General features: G+C 46.6%; 1 protein-coding gene across 40 annotated transcripts in view; it reads right to left on the bottom strand.

The window, feature by feature from the left end:
* Nucleotides 1–17,260, bottom strand: part of LOC116989340 (receptor-type tyrosine-protein phosphatase S-like) — a 394,665-nt gene that overhangs the window by 234,969 nt on the left and 142,436 nt on the right. For all 40 annotated transcript variants that reach the window (XM_033046622.1, XM_033046611.1, XM_033046631.1 and 37 more), the window contains exons 3-4: nucleotides 8,905–9,050; nucleotides 5,226–5,367 (exon numbers count right to left, since the gene is read on the bottom strand). In XM_033046622.1, coding sequence (XP_032902513.1) covers nucleotides 5,226–5,367; nucleotides 8,905–9,050 — 288 coding nt within the window. The remainder of the gene's footprint in view (nucleotides 1–5,225; nucleotides 5,368–8,904; nucleotides 9,051–17,260) is intronic.

The raw sequence follows: 17,260 nt of genomic DNA, 5'->3' as shown, positions 1-17,260 counted from the left end.
GGCGGTAGGAACAATTACCGGTCGCCCCGTTATCCCCATCACCGCGCCGAGCCCAGTCCCGCTAGTGCCTGAACTGCGGGCTGGATGTCTAGCCATCCGAACAGGCATCCGGCCGGTGGCGTCCGATTCGTCGGACGGGGACATGTCTCCACCTAAATGGAGGAGAGACAGCCGCCTGAGCTGCATCCAACAGCAATTGGAGCAGCTCCAGCGAGATGCGCAGAAAGAGCGCTCTCGCGGAGGGAGGTCAGGCACCCCCTCCACAGTGCCTCATGCACTGCCCTCTGCTCCCTCATTACTGGAGGCTAGCATTGGTGACCAGGGCTGGGCTGGTCTGGAACAGGGGCAGGCGGACGAATTTGGGAGTATGCCAGGGGTGCAGGAACATGAAGAGCTGTTGGGTGTGATGGACCGCTTGTAGCAACCCCATGGGCTGGAGCACCGCTGGAACCAAGAATGGCGGCCAGCATCAACCATTACTGGAAAAGGTGCTCGCTGAGGTGCTGAAACAACACAGCACCAGAAAACGGTGAGGCCCTCAAAGTAAAAAGTGTCAACAGCCAAATCTGGGGGCATGTGGGTCACACATCCAGACCCAAGAACTCAAGCTACAGCGGATCCTAAGGCTCCTGACGTCAGCCATCACAGCCTTTGCTCGTTCCGTGGAGACCACGGAGATGGATACCTGCCAGCAGGATGTGCTGGCATTAATGTGTACCACACAATTTGAGATCAACAATCTCCGGAGGGAAACATAAGACCTGCCCTCAATCCCAAATTTGCTGGCTTGTGTAAAGCCCCAGCTGCGGAGACGGACGCGCTGCCATTTGGGAAAGATTTCAATAAAAACTGAAGGAGATGCAGGAAGCATCAAAAACCTTCGGCCTAATGAGGGCAGGCCCCGGGACGAGCAAACCAAGACCTCCGATACCCAAGTGGCAGCACCCCACGGCATCCACCAGTCGACGTCCGCAATATGGGACTGGTGAACGCTTGGGGTCCGCACATTATCCCCAAAGATCTTTCAGATCAGGGCCCGCAGCGGACCCTCTGGAAAATGCGCCTCCCCCCAACATCGCCAGCACGTCAGAACAAAATCTTCAGGAAAATGAAGAAACAGAATCGCCAATAACCATGGAGGTAGGTGGGTCTGGTCCCTACCAGCATATAGAGAATAAGGGTGCTTTATTAACAGGGGGGAGATTACACTTGTTTAAAGAAGCATGGGGTATGGTCACGAGTGACAAGTATATACTCAACAACATTACAGGATATAAAATACAATTCATGTCAGAAAAAACGCCGCCAGTTCAACAATGGGCCCAAAGGGTATTTCTCCCTCCGTCAAAGAGAAACGTGAGGGACAAGCTGAACTGGTGAGACTTATCACAAAGGGGGTCATCGAAAAGACCAAACATGAACCTTTGGAAATTGTATCGAATATATTCACTAAAACCAAAAAAGATGGTGTCTGTCGCATCATCATTGACTTAACATCACTAAACAAATTTGTTAAGTATATACATTTCAAAATGGAGACATATGTTACTGCCAAACAACTGAATTCCAAAGGACACTTCATGGCAAGCATTTATCTTAAAGATGCTTACTATCTAGTACCCATATACAAGGATCATCGCAGATACCTAAAATTTATCTGGATGGTACAAAGCATCAACAGCCCAAGATTATTCACCAAAATATTGAACCCAGCCATGGCAATACTAAGAAAACAAAAACATATTGTCATGGCATATCTGGAGGATATTCTCATAGTAGGGAAAACGATGGAATTGGCTGTGGCAGCAGTATCAGCTACAAAACAGCTCCTCGAAACTCTGGGGTTCGTCCTACATCCAGATAAATCTAAGTTGAAGCCATCCACTATCATGGACTACCTGGGCTTCACAATTAACTCAGTCCATATGACTGTTACCTTGCCAAAGGCAAAAATGGTTGAATTAGCACAATCATGCAACAAATTAATGGTCAACGAGCGACCAACTATTCGACAAGTAGCAAGAGTAATTGGGGAAATGGTAGCAGCATTTCCGGCTACACAATTCGGACCTTTGCACTATCAAAACATTTTACAGAGAGCAAAGGTACGGGCAATAAAACGACATACAGGTCACTATGATCGTGTCATGAACTTACCCACTGAAGCAATATCAGAGCTACAGTGGTGGGCAGAAAACGTTTGGCATAGTTTCAGCCCTATCTTTATCACTAACCCTACTTTAGTTATTCAAACAGATGCCAGTGCTCAAGGCTGGGGAGCGACTAACTCCATATCCAGCACAAGTGGTAGATGGACTAAACTAGAGTCATCATTACTACTTACACTGGGCATTAACTATCTAGAGATGTTGGGCGCCTTTTATGGTTTAATAGCATATGTATCTAATATGCAGCACTTGCATTTCGGTTACAAATTGATAAATACTACGGTGATGGCTTATATTAACCATATGGGTGGCATAAAATCATTATCATGCGACAAATTGGTCAACATGATTTGGCAATGGTATGTCGAAAGACATATTTGGCTATCAGCTACTTACCTACCAGGTAAGCTAAACACCCATGCCATGAGAAAATTAAACGCCAGGGTTGCAAGTTTGAACAGACCTTACCTGGAACTGGGATTGTCCAAACAAACCATCACCACCATGTCGGCATCCCTTCGAACATCCACCAAGAGGCAGTACTTAACCAGCATCAAAAAAGGGAGAAGTACTGCCAGGAAACATGGACAACATACGCAACAGCTACAGCCACCAACATACTGGAGTTCCTGGCCATCTACACCACGATGTAGGGATCAGCTACAGTGCCATCAACACAGCGCAGAGTGCTCTTTCTGCTTATCTCAAACCAGCGGCAGGACAACAGGCGATGGGATCCCATCCACTGGTGGTAAAACTGATGAAGGGCATTTACAATATCAAGCCCTAAGCCCAGGTATACCCATATTTGGGATATCAGTGTGGTCCTGACATATCTCAGGGAATGGCCACCAGCCAGATCCCCCGGCCTCGAGCAAGCTACACTAAAGACGCTTAGGTTGATGGCACTTGTATCCGCTCAGAGGGTCCAGTCACTACACCTATTGCGACTGGACAACATGATCACAGCTCCAGACCAGATCTGTCGTTATCCAGCGACTGGTCAAACAGAGCAGACCAGGAACACCTAATCCAGTCGTGGCTTACCCACCAGAACCACGGTTATGTGCCATGACCTACCTACTATCCTACATAGACACAACCAGAATATTCGAGGGAGATGAAAAGCCTTGTGGGTCAGTCACAAAAACCTTATGGTGGGGTACGAGCCAAACCATTGCGAGATGGCTCAAGCAGGTGCTAGAAACTGCTGGGATAAACACTAACATGTACAAATTTTATTCCACCTGGGCAGCATCCATGTCGACGGCTAAAGAATGGACATGCCTATACACCACATCCTGGCTACAGCAGGATGGTGGGAAGGGAAAAGACCGTTCAGAAATTTTATAATAAGCCGTTGGCAAAACCTGGTTTATTTGCAGTAAAGATTTACGAACTGCAAATATTTAATTTAAGCCCAGGGGAGCAACTTAATTCTTTGTTGTTATTGTTTAAAAAATACCATTGTGTTTTTCTACAAATAGACTCATTGGTTCATTACGATAACACTTCCTCCCTCAAGAACTTCGGCAGTGAGTGAAATGAAACTGTTACACGGTTTGAAATCACAGAGCTTTGAAATCTTCACGTAGTCACTCACGTGACTCCGAAGTAAAATAGTAAGATTAAACGAGAACTTACCAGTTTGAAGTTTGATCTGTATTTTATGAGGAGTTACGATGAGGGATTACGTGCCCTCCGCTCCCACCCTCATTATATGGATCAAACTAATAAATTGATGTCTCCTTAACTTTACTATGTTTACTTCAAAATAACTGTGTCTATCTGTGATTCCACACCGCTGCTTGGAAGTATGCCGCACCTGCGCACTGAGCGGGTTCTTCACGTAATCCCTCATCGTAACTCCTCATAAAATACAGATCAAACTTCAAACTGGTAAGTTCTCGTTTAATCTTACTATTTTGTATTGTTCAGTCCCCCCACTTCAAATACATACAGTTCTCATAAATCTACGGTGTTAGAATCATGGAGTAATAGAGATATATAGCACATAAGCAAGTTCTTTGGCCCATCATGGCTATACTGGCCATCAATTATTCAACTATACTAATCCCCTTTACTAGTATTGGTCTATCGTCCACAATGTTTTGGCAATTTAGGTTTTCGTCTAAACACCTCTTAAGTGTTGTGAGGGTATCTATCTTCAACACCATCTTAAGCGGGCAGTTCAACTTTCCAAACCCTCTTTCGGTAAAATGTTCACTCCTTATAGCTCCTCAAAACCTCTTTTCCTAAACCAATTTATTCTATTGACATCCTCATAATTTATCTAATATTAATGCCAATTCCCTCCCTGTTCATTGTCTCGGAGAAATGTTGCAAACATTATTAACATGCGTTGACACCCTCTTATTCAACTTGCCGTGTGAGTGCAGGGAGGAAGGTCACCGCTGTGGTATCCAACTGTTTGCCTGACCCTGTTTTTTTACAGAACTTTTCATCTTGTTTAATGACTCCTGTCTATGCTCAATCTGGCATTAACTTTGACATATGCCAGAGCTGAGAGTGGGCATATTAGCACAACACATCAGGGTCAACCAAAGATTCCCAGCCGCTTTACTCTCTGCAACACAACAATCTGACCTTGAGATGATACAATTTTCTCTTCCATTTCCTGAACATCAACTTTGTTAATCTACTATGAACCATATATTAAGCATGTTATGATTTGAACAATGTTCATACACTAGATGGGAATTGTGGAATAATATAACAAAATAGAGTTAATTATATATATATATTTTAAACTACAGAATCTGGAAATCTAAAACTAACAAATGATGCTTCAAACACTCAACAGGTCAGACATCCTCTGTGGAAAGAAGAAACAAGGTTAACATTTTGGGTTGAAAATCCTCTGTCAGTTCTGTCAAAGGATCTTCAAGTTGGAACATTAACTTTGGTTGTATACTGTTTTCAGTAATCTACAGTGTCTAGTCTAGTAACATCCGGATTTTGCATTGTTTTTCTTCCTGGATATTGCACTGGTAGGTATCCACAGTACCAGCCTCAGTAACAAGAAGGAAACTGTACCTCTTAGCACAGTGAGCTTTGCCGTGACGGTCACATCGTCAATTGCGTTGGTTGCTTGACACTCGTAAACTGCCTCATCCCTGGGAGTCCGCAAGGGCTGTATTCTTAGGACCGCTCCAGCGCCTTCATCAAACTCAATCACCTGATGGAGTAAATGGAAGATGTGAAAAAGATGTTATCGTGCTGGACAACAAGCTGGGCGCAGAGAAGATTTACATGGATGTTAGGCATAGAAACATGGAAAATAGGTGCAGGAGTATGCCGTTCGGCCTTTCGAGCCAGCACCGCCATTCAATATGATCATGGCTGACATCCAAAATCAGTACCTCGTTCCGGCTTTTCCCCCATATCTCTTGATCCCCTTAGCCCTAAGAACTAAATCTAACTCTCCCTTGAAAACATCTAACTCTCTCTTGACAATATCTAATGGGCATGTCCCATTTACGCAACGTTTTCGGCGACTGCCGGCACCGGTCATAGGTCGTTGCAGGTTGCTGAAAATGTTCAACATGGCCGACTACTCATGACCATACAGGCTTCACCCCGTGACATGTCGCCGGAGTGTCACCTGTATGATCGTGAGTCGTCTCCTCAGTCGCCCAAAGAGTTGTAGCGTCTTTCTGGTCGCCACTGGATTTTCAACATGTTGAAAAGTTTCGGTGACCTGCAACTACCTATGACGGGTGCCGGCAGTCGCCGAAAAAGTTGCGTAAGTGGGACAGGCCCATTACTCTCTCTTGTTGCCAGGACTCGAGGGCCTGAGCTATGGGGAGAGGCTGAGCAGGCTAGGACTCTATTCCTCGGGGTGCAGGAGGATGAGGGGTGATCTTATAGATGTGTACAAAATCATGAGAGAAATAGTTCGGTAGACACACAGGATCTCTTGCCCAGAGTAGGGGAATTGAGAACCAGAGGACACAGGTTTAAGGTGAGAGGGGGAAGATTTAATAGAAACACGAGGGGTGAATTTTTCACACAGATGGTGGTGGGTGTATAGAATGAGCTTCCAGATGAGGTAGTTGACGCAGGTAGTATTGCAACGTTTGAACAGGTACATGGATAGGACAGGTTTCGAGGGATATAGTCCAGGTGGGACTAGTGTAGATGGGGCATGTTGGTCAGTGTGAGCAAGTTGGGCTGAAGGGCCTGTTCCCACTGTATTACTCTATGATTAGTAAGATTAATGTGCTGCTTGACCCACTGCAGCTTCTACCCAGCTCTCCCCTTGTTACTACCGCCTTGAACTATGAATGACCCTGCGATAGTTTCTACGTTACGGCTATGTTGATTCCAGTTTGGCTCCAAGATACAACCTGACTAAATTTAGCATCAATCAATGGAACAGAAACACTGAAAGATGAACAAGATCACAGTAAAACCCAGTCAACATCAATCTAAAATTCAATCCAGAGGGAAATAGAGTAACAAAACTTGTATAGTCCCACATTCTTTCATTCACAAATTAAATAAGTTGTTTCTGCAAATAATGTTTTTCAACTATAAGATAAAATTGATTTTGGGGGAGCTCAAATGCTAAACTACTGGTGCTACTGAACAGACCAACACTCCAGCTGCAGTGAGATAAATCAAGGCTTTTTAAATAAAAAGAGAACACTCTTGGACCTATGTTTCCTCTTCAATTAAAAGCTAGGAAGAAAGACTTAAGGGCCTGTCCCACCGTACGAGGTAATTCAAGAGCTCTCCCGAGTTTAAAAAAAATTCAAACTCGTGGTAAGCATGTAGAATGTACGTCGCGGGTACATCGGAGTTCGGGGCGTCTCTTAGCGGCTCGTAACGCTAACGGCAGGTACTCGGGAAATGCGGTAAGCTCGTGAAGAATTGTGAAAAAATTTTCCAAATGTTGAAAAATGTCCACGAGAGCCCCGAGTACCTACGAGCGGCTATTACCGTAATTCTCCGAGTTCGAATCAGGGGAAACTCGGGAGAAGTCTTGAATTAGCTCATACAGTGGGACAGCCCCATTAGGAAAGTACATGCATCTCCTGGAATCATCTTTGTTAATAAATTCGGAGGCAAATGATATCTAAGACCTGTGCGGCATGGTGGAGCAACTGTAGAGTTGCTGCCTTAAGGGCCTGTACCGCATACACAATTTTTTCGGCGACTGCCGGCACCCGTCATAGTCCCAGCAGATCGCCGAAAATGTTCAACATGTTGAAAATCCAGCGGTGACTAGAATAAGGTACGACTCTTCGGGCGACTACTCACAACCATACATGCGTGACCCCGCGACATGTCGTACCTTTTTCTGGTTTCTGTGACTATGACGGGTGCCAGCAGTCGCCAAAAAAATCGCGTAAGTGGGACTGGCCCTTTACAGAGGCAGATACTTGGGATATCTTGACTACAGGTTATGTTTATATGGACTTTATATGTTCTCCCCGTGACTGCGTGGGTTTTCTTTGTGAGCCATGATTTCCTCCGACATTCCAAAGACATACAGATGTGTAGGTTATTTTGATTCAGTAAAAATTGTAAATTACCCCTAGTGTGTATAGGATAGTGCAAGTGTACGGGGATCGCTTGTTGGAGCGGATGCGGTGGGCCGAAGGGCCTGTTTCTGCGCTGTATCTCTAAACTAAACCTGCTGATAGAGGTCTGAGCTCACCAGTCCATCAAAGTCACTTTCTAGCTTCTCTGTTTAACTATCGTTACCCAGACAGAACCAGCCCAAGGAATGCATGAGCTTTAGCGGTTATCTCGCTGAGTCAGGGTGCATTTCCTGAGTCAGGGGGCATTTTATTGCTGAGGTCATTGTACTCCTGTAGTCTCTGTTGAATTTCAAATTTAACCAGGGTGCTGGTGATTGTGTTTATTTTTGTTGACCCATGCTCCCATCCCAACACTGAGTTTGCCACTTTGTGCTGGCATTAGCTGGGTTCTGTTCCCCAGTAACTATTCTGTGAACAGTGACAGTCAGCCTGGGAAGTTACTTGATCTCGAAGAGGCGCATGGCACGTCCAATTGTCCTTGACTAGGGTTGCCAACTTTCTCACTCCCAAATAAGGGACAAAAGATCAAAATAAGGGACAAATTCCCGACGGAAATTCGTGGACCGACTCGGCCGTGGCTGGGTGAATGATGAGTTGGCCCGGCTGCTGGGCTGCACACAAAGCCCAGCCGGTGGGCCAGCTGAGAAGTTTTGGCCCGGCACCCCATCCAACTCATGAACCGACGATCGGCCATGAGAAGGAGGGGTGGTGGTGTCAACGATAAGCGAAGGTTCGAAGGTCGGACAGCTGGACGGCGGGGCCACGGGCAAAGCGCTGCTGCTGCACTCCATGGGCTGCACTATGTCAGGACGGGTGAGGCGGGGACGGACACGGTCCTGAGGAGTAACTTTTTTGCACAAAGGGTAGTTGGTGTACGGAACGAGCTGCCAGAGGAGGTAGTTGTGGCAGGGACTATTGCAACGTTTAAGAAACATTTTGACAGGTACATGGATAGGACAGGTTTAGAGTGATATATGGGCAGGGAGGTGGAATTAGTGTAGATGGAACATATTGGCTGGTGTGAGCAAATTGGGCGGAAGGTGGTTTGATGTGATGGTGCTGAAACATGGCCCGAACAAATACCATATCCTGGCACCATTGTTAATTGTGTCATAGATTCTACAGCAGTCTCGAGACCCAGCTTCCAGCCAGAGCAGGCAACGTACCTCAAAACGCTGCGAGCTGACTCGCTTTCCCTTTTTGTTCCAGGTAACCCGTGGCTTTGGGCTTCCTGTTGCCTGGCAGATGAATGAAGCCACTCCTCCTGAAACACCAATCTGGTCACTGGGTACTTTCATGAATCTTGGAGGGGCTGGAAAGAACAAGAGAACATGGTCAATATTCAAAAGGATTAAACATCTCAGGAGCCTGTAAAAAGAGTCTATAAAAGGAGTTTATACAGGCAGAACAGTGGTGCAGCTGGCAGAGTTGTTGGCTCACATTGGCAGAGACCCAGGTTGCATCCTGACCTCGGGAGCTGTCGGTGTGGAATTTGCACGGTCTCCCTATAACTGTGCAGATTCCTCCTGGTGCTCCGGTTTCCTCTCACATCACTAAGTCGTGCTGGTTTTCAGGTTAATTAGGCTTTCTAAGTTGTCCCTAGTGTGGGGAGTGGATGCAAAAGTGGGATAACATAGAAGTACTGTGAACGGGTGATCGATGGTCAGCATGGAATTTGTTGGCCAAAGGGCCTGATGTAATTCACCATCTGGTCAATATCACCAGCCCACATGACAGCTCTAGATAATGGGAGACATTGTTAATACATCCCAAAGTAGTAGTCGATCACAGAGGAGCCATTTTTCTCAGCACCTCCATGTCCAGCAGAGGGCAAAGTCACAATTATCTGGCCTGGAATGGCTTTTCTTAGGTCAATAATGGTGTTTGTCACTTGGACCTTTTCCAGCTAGTGAATGAGCTACACAGCCTGTTATTTGGGCCTTTATATCTTTGTTCAGCTGCTGGAGATGTGGGTTCTACCTACAGGATAAATGGACGGGTCTTACTATACATGAGGGAAGGGATATTACACAGGTCTTCCCACTCTACCACAGTGAGGCCTTTAGCTAGGGTCACCAGGAGGGTATTCTCCTGATAAATACTCAGTTTTTGTAGAGTGAACTAAGATTGCATTATAATTACATTGGTTCGTTTATTAAGCAGCCCGAGTTACAATGGTAATATTTAGCCAGGGTGCTTGTTTTTATCTCCGGTTGGAGTCAACTGAACTTTTTGCGACAATCCCTTGATGTGAGGACCTTGCCTTCGCTCCCATGGGCATGCTTGATCTGGTTAAATCTCCTCATCCTTCAGCCTTCATCTCCCAATCCTCACCCCACCTTTCCAGTCTTCCCACTGCCCTACATTTTCCAACATTCCTGGCTGTACTTTGTTGTGCCAGTGTTTCCAGAAGCAACTAATTTTGATGATCGGAGTGTGCCGCTAAGGTTTGTACATATTTGGGTCTCAGGATGCTCTTTGTTCCCACGTGATGACCAAATGAATCTCAATCAATGACCCTCTTATTCTTCTCAACCCCAGCAGATACAAGCCTTGCCCTGTCCGCCCTTCCTGCACAGGACAACCCTCCCAATCTAGGTAAAAATAGAAGCATAGATTACATGGAGAAGACAGGTTTAGATATGGGCCAAACGCATGCAGGTGGGACTAGTGTTGATGGGACATGTTGGTCGGTGTGGGCAGGTTGGGCCGAAGGACCTGTTTCCATGCTGTATTACCCTATGACTCTATAACTGGAAATCAAGCTTTCATGACATGAAGTGAAGGCAATGAATGCAACAAAGATGGGGATGGGTGAGAAGAAAGAGGGAGCTGAGCCAAACCATTTCCAGCTGGATCTTGAGCGGCAGGAGATTTACCTCATCTAAATCTAAACAGTAAGTAAATAATAGGGGCAGCACGGTGGCACAGCGGTAGAGTTGCTGCCTTACAGCGCTTGAAATGCCAGAGACCCAGGTTCGATCCTGACTACAGGTGCTGTTGGTACAGAGTTTGTACCTTCTCCCCGTGACCGCGTGGGTTTTCTCTGAGATCTTCGGTTTCTCCCCACACTCCAAAGACGTACAAGTTTGTAGGTTAATTGGCTTGGTATAAGTGTAAATTGTCCCTAGTGTGTTGAGGATAGTGTTAATGTGCAGGGATTGCTGGTCGGTGCGGACCCGGTGAGCCAAAGGGCCTGTTTCCGCGCTGTATCTCTGAGCGACACAAAACTAAAAAAACAACCAGATTGTGAAGGGCAGGAGAGTGTGGAACATTTTTCTCCTGGTGACACAATGGCAGATCACTGCACAGTGGATCCTCTTCCCACTTGCAAACTGACACAGACTGCTCCAAGGTACACAAAAATGCTGGAGAAACTCAGCGGGTGTAGCAGCATCTATGGAGCGAAGGAAATAGGCAACGTTTTCGGGCCGAAATCCTTCCGGGAAGGAAATAGGCAACGTTTCGGGCCGAAACCCTTCCGGGTTTCGGCCTGAAACGTTGCCTATTTCCTTCGCTCCACAGATGCTGTTGCACCCGCTGAGTTTCTCCAGCATTTTTGTGTACCTTCGATTTTCCAGCATCTGCAGTTCCTTCTTAAACACGGACTGCTCCACATTGGAGCAGAATAAACTTTCTGCATCCGTTGCCTCCCATTTGCAGGCAGTTAGTTCCCCATTAGAGCTCCCTCACAGATGCAGATGGATATTGAGCAGCCGATTCTCAGCAAAGCCATTCAATCAGTCTTTCCCTAGCGCAGCTGCCTGTCCACTCTCAGCAATAAATACCAAAAAGCTTGGCCTAGTTAACCACGAGCAGATTGAGTGCGGCTATGAAATGCTGCTTTAACCGGCCTGCCAGCAATCTGATGGATGCTGATCCAAGGGGCTTAGTGGCTCCACATCCGGATAATAAGATGGCTTCCTCTAAATAGCCGGCAGAACGAATGATGCCGTTGGTTCTGTCAGTCGCCAAAAGTGGGAAAGGAATATCATGAACTGCCGCCACAGCGACAATTAAAACGCTCCTTTGGAAAAAACCTCAAACATGCCTGCTTCTGGAGATACTGGCATATACTTGGAATGTTAGGATGTGGTTTTGGCATCGTTACTTGAAAAGCCCACAGAGGAGTTAATTTCCACTAATGCCCCGTTGGCTCGTGCATTAGTGTACAACTTCTCTGCTATTTTTAGGCAGGCAGCAAGAAATCATCAAAAATTAATGTGAAAATTACGCAGAAGGATAAAACTGCATGCAAACATAATGGCAACTGAGCTGCTGCAGGAAGGTGAATCTTCTAATGTGTGTGTCACTGAGCCTGGCTCAGAGAACCTCAGAAAATCCGTTGCGTGGAAAAGCCATTATGCCTCTCAATCCCATTTTGCTAAGGCACTATTCGCAATGACTCTGCTACGACCACTCATCTTTTCTACGTTAGGTTACTTCAATTTCCTTCCCTCAGTCAGAGGAGTACTGTAGCAGATGGAAGAATGTTGTAAGGCATCGCACATCACTTTCTTCACAGAACAGAGGCGTTGGCTGTGCGGATTTGTCCTCACGTTTGAATCCTACGACCAGTTTAAGCTTAGGGGCTGGAGCAGGGCATTCAGATACTAGCTGTTTCCACCATTCAGATGGATGTGAATTCCACCATGGTTACACTATCTTTAATAATTCATTGATAAAAATCTTGAATAATTTATTAACAAATACACGTGTTGAAATGTTCAGTTTAACTAGGTTCTGGAGCTTACTTGTGAAGCATAACACGTGCTTTCTGTGTGAGTCTAATCAAATATCTGATCACCGGGTGGTTGCGCTCCCATGAATATGTGATCAGGGTCCTCTGTGTGAAGAGTGTGGCCACTGGTTACTGTGGCCACAACCGGTAACATCACTTGGGGAAATCGCCATCATGTGTTGCAAGCTCAGGGTCGGCATGAAAGAAGTTTGAATGCACAGAGTCTTTTACCCAAGCTAGGGGAATCAAGAACCAGAGAAAACAGGTTTAAGGTGAATAGGGAAAGATTTAATAGGAACCTCAGGGACACCTTTTTCACACAGGGAGTGGTGGGTGTAAGGAACGAGCTGCCAGAGGAGGTAGTTGAGGTAAGTACTATGACAATTGGACTCACTCAGCTGGCTCACGGTTGCCAAACATACCAGCACCATTCAGTATGACATTTAAAAGACAATTGGACAAGTACATGGACAGGAAAGGTTTGAAGGGAGTGGGCCAAACATGGGCAGGTGGAACTAGTGTAGATGAGGCATCATGGTTGGCATGGGCAAGTTGGGCCGAAGGGCCTGTTTCCATGCTCTATGACTCTCAATCTAAAGTGAAAGGATGATTCTTGCGAGTGTAAGGCCTATCCTGCTATGCATGACCCCTTGTGCTTGGCAGGGTGTCTGAGCTTTGAATCTTGTCCAATGTTGCTATGTGCGCAACACTGCAACGATGCAGGTTTTCCTGCATTGTTGCATTTCTTAACTCTCTAGCAATACAGATTTTTGGAAAACAGTCAAAAGAGACAGCAGACACTGAAATCGGTGGCCCCTTGCTTTAACGCTGCTGCTCATTCAGACAGGGTAGGCAGTGGGCTCAAGTGGCAATATTTGATTAACATTCACAGGTAATTTTCTGACTTCAGGACTAAGGAACGCTGATTAAATCATTGATTCTCTCTGTCAAAGAGCACGCACACTGAATAAACATAACGTTTCACCCTCTGTCCTAAGGCAAAAAGGGAAATACTCACTCATGCTCCCATTAAGTTTAGTTCCATTAGTAGCACCTCTGACAATAAATCAGCACAAAAGGAGACAAAGTGCTGGAGCAACTCAGCGGGTCAGGTAGCATCCTTGGAGAACATGGATCGGTGACGTTACGGGTCGAGACCCTTCTTCAGACTGATTGTAAGAGGGGAGAAGAAAGCTGGAAAAGGGAGAGGCAGAACAGAGTGTGGCAAAAAATAAATGGACAGGCAAAGGGGAGTTTTGATAGAGAGATAGTTGGAACAAAGGCCACAGAAGATAAGAAAGGAAGATGTGAGCAGGTTTGAAGAATTGCAAATTGTAACGCCAGAGGGAGGAACGTGGCGGGAGGGGGTGGAAGGGGGGGGGGGGGGGGGGGTAAGGGGAAGAGGAGAAATAGGTGGGAATCCAGGTGGAGCACAGGGAAGAGATGGGGGTTGGGGGTGGAGGAGGATGGTGGGAAGAGAGGGGGGGGGGGGGGGGGGGGGGGGTAGGAGAAAGGGAAGGGGGGGGGGGGGGTGATTTAGTGAGGCATTCCCTAAAATTGGAGAATTCTATGTGCATATCAATGGGTTGTAAGTTACCCTAGCAGTAATTAGCACAATATGGATATGACCAGAGATACAAGGAACTGCAGATGCTGGAATCGTGAGGAAAAATCAAAATGCTGGAGTAACTCAACGGTCAGCAGATCTTTTCTAAATATCTCAGCAGATGGTACCTGACCCGCTGAGTTACTCCAGCACTTTGTGGGTATGTCCCGGCTCAGCCAGACAAATGGAAGGCAGCAGCAGTGCCAGGTAATGGATTGGAGGATTAACATGGACTAGCCTAGAAAACCCATCAACTTGGATTGAATGTCGATGGTCTCCTGCAACGCCAAGTGGAGAAATGAAGTGTCTCCTGCCGCAGATCTTAATGTGCAGATTGATGTTACGTAACCCACAGCAAGGGACTCATTGAGACAAATGTATTTTGGGTGAATTGGCACCTTCTACATGTGCAGCAGAGACCAGTGGACTGCCCTCACCTCATAGTCCATAAAATCTGCTAACGTGTATATAAAGAATTTCTCATTCATGCACAGGTTGCAGGCAGGTCCAGCATTTATTGCCTTTCCCCAGTGGTGCTGCAGGAGGTGTTAGCAAGTCCGTTTTTAACCTTCTGGTGAAGGTGTTCATCCTGTGAGAGGAATGAGGTTTTTCATTTGTTGGGTTGGAAGTTCCTAGATTGAGACCACACCAAAACCGCAAGACCATGTGGGCGCAGCGGTAGAGTTGCTGCCTCACAGCGCCAGAGACCCGGGTTCGATCCTGACTATGGGTACTGCCTGCACGGAGTTTGTACATTCTCCCTGTGACCGTGTGGGTTTTTCCAGGTGCTCTGGTTTCCTCCCACATTGCATAGACTGCTGCTCATTCAGACAGGGTAGGCAGTGGGCTCAAGTGCCAATATTTGATTAACAATCACAGGTAATTTTCTGACTTCAGGACCAAGGAACGCTGTTAGGTTCCTTGTACAATATTTGATGTAGCACTGTATCATAGGCTTATAGGTCAATTGGCTTCTGTAAATTGTCCCCAGTGTGTAGGATAGAACTAGTGTGATCACTGGTCGGCAGGGACAAGAGCTTGTTTATATACTGTATCTCTAAACTAAACTAAACTAAAATCAAGAAGCAATAATAACATTTCCTAGCTGAGGTGATGTATGACTTGGAGAAGACCCTGCTAGTACAGGTGCACAACCTTTTATCCGGAGTTCCGGAAACCGAAAAGCTCCGAAAACCGGACATTTTTTCCAGGATGTCGTCTGCACACCAAAGCTCGCGTTTGGTGCCAAACCTGACCCGAAACGACCCACGGTCAACCCAGGTCTGTACTACTGTAGCGGCTGCCTCCTCCCCGGAGACCGGGGAGACACTTAAACATCTGTAAATCATTGCTTAAATGTTAGTCAGTTAGTTTGGAGGGCTTTTATGTGAGGGGGGGGGGGGGGGGGGTGAAGAGGGAAACTTTAATTCTTAGTCCCCTACCTGGTCGGAGAGGCGGGGAACGGGCAATGCCTTACCGGGTCGCCGTGCAGTAAGCTCCGGAGCGCTGTGGCCGCCGACTCCCAACATCGCGGAGCTGGGGCTGCGGGCGTCCGGCCGCGGGCGGCGCCGGTTGTAGCTCCGACCCCGGCAACTCTACCCCTGGCTGCGCGGCGCTCCAAATCCAGCGCCGCCCGCGGCCGAACGCCCGCAGCCCCAGCTCCGCGATGTTGGGAGTCGGCGGCCACAGCGCTCCGGAGCTTACTGCACGGCGACCCGGTAAGGCATTGCCCGCTCCCCGCCTCTCCGACCAGGTAGGGGACGAAGAATTAAAGTTTCCCCCTTCACCCCCCCCCCCCACCACATAAAATCCCTCCAAACTAACTGACTAACATTTAAGCAATGATTTACAATGATTCCCCGGTCTCCGGGGAGGAGGCAGCCGCTCCAGACTTTTCAAGCCGCCCGCGCTACCTACCTAATCTACGCTAAAAATCTTCCATTCCGAAATCCGAAAAATTCTGAAATCCGAGAAGTGTCTGGTCCCAAGGCTTTCGGATAAAAGGTTGTGTACCTGTACTGAGTTTCCATGTGCCTACTGCCCCAGTTATATAGTCTTAAGTCATGAAGTGGTACAGCCTTTGGCCAACCATGTCAATGCCAATCTTTTAATCCATCAATACACATCCTATTTGCCTGCCCACATTCGGATTGTATCCTTCTGTGCCTTGCCTGTTCATGCATGTCTCAAAAGTAGTAATTGTGTGTGATTGCACCTCCTCTTGAGGCAACGTGTTCCAGACGTCATTCATTTTTTTTTTTTTGTCTAACTGTAGTCTTGTAGGTCTGTGTCCAAGATGGCTGCCGTGAAGGGAGAGTGGACGCTGGCACGAATTGGTTGCCGCTGCTCTCTCTTCACACTGTGTTTTTGATTTTCTGTTTTTGGATTGAATTCTGTTTTTAATTTGTGTCATTGTGATGTCTTTAATTACTTGTTTTACTCCGATTATATGTTTTTATTCCGATTGCTATGTAAGGTGTCCTTGAGATTTTGTGTGAAAGGCGCCCATTAAATATAAAATTTATTATTATTATTATTGTCTGTCTAAAAATAATTATACCTCAACTCCCCTTTGAGTCTCCTTCCTCTCATCTTAAACCTTTGGCCCTTGTTTTTGAAACACTTACGCGGGGAAAATAATTTTGCCTCTCATAACCTTATTTGCTCACCCCTCAACCTCGTTTACTCGAGGGAAAAGAAGCCAACCTTTCTAATCTCGTCCCATAACTAAAGTTCTCCATTCTCCCGAATTGCCTCTACATTCTCCCCAGCACAATCCCATACTGCTTATAGCATTGGGCCGACAGGTTCACAGTTCTTATCATTGGGAGAGGTCACAGACATGAGAGGTACCTTCCTGGTCAATAGATGACACCCATTGTGAAGGAGTCATCAGAGAAAGACCTGCAGCAGCTTAAGTTTAGCTCATCATTGGCCCTTAAGACAAGCGGCATAGTGGTGCAGCAGTTAGTGCTGCTGCCTCATAGCTTCAGTGACCGGGATCAATCCTGACCTCAGGTGCTGTCTGTGTAGAATTTGCACCATCTATCTGTGAGTGCATAGGACTTCTCGTGTACTCTGTTGGATTATAGTTCATTGGTGTGAAAGGAGAATTGGGCATGTGAAATGAAGGGTTGGGTGACCAGCATGCAAACAGCAGGTTGATGGACCATAC

Source organism: Amblyraja radiata, chromosome 29 (genome assembly GCF_010909765.2).
Source record: "Amblyraja radiata isolate CabotCenter1 chromosome 29, sAmbRad1.1.pri, whole genome shotgun sequence".
In the NCBI taxonomy this organism is placed as follows: Eukaryota; Metazoa; Chordata; class Chondrichthyes; order Rajiformes; family Rajidae; genus Amblyraja; species Amblyraja radiata.
This window is presented reverse-complemented; position numbering and strand designations above follow the sequence as displayed.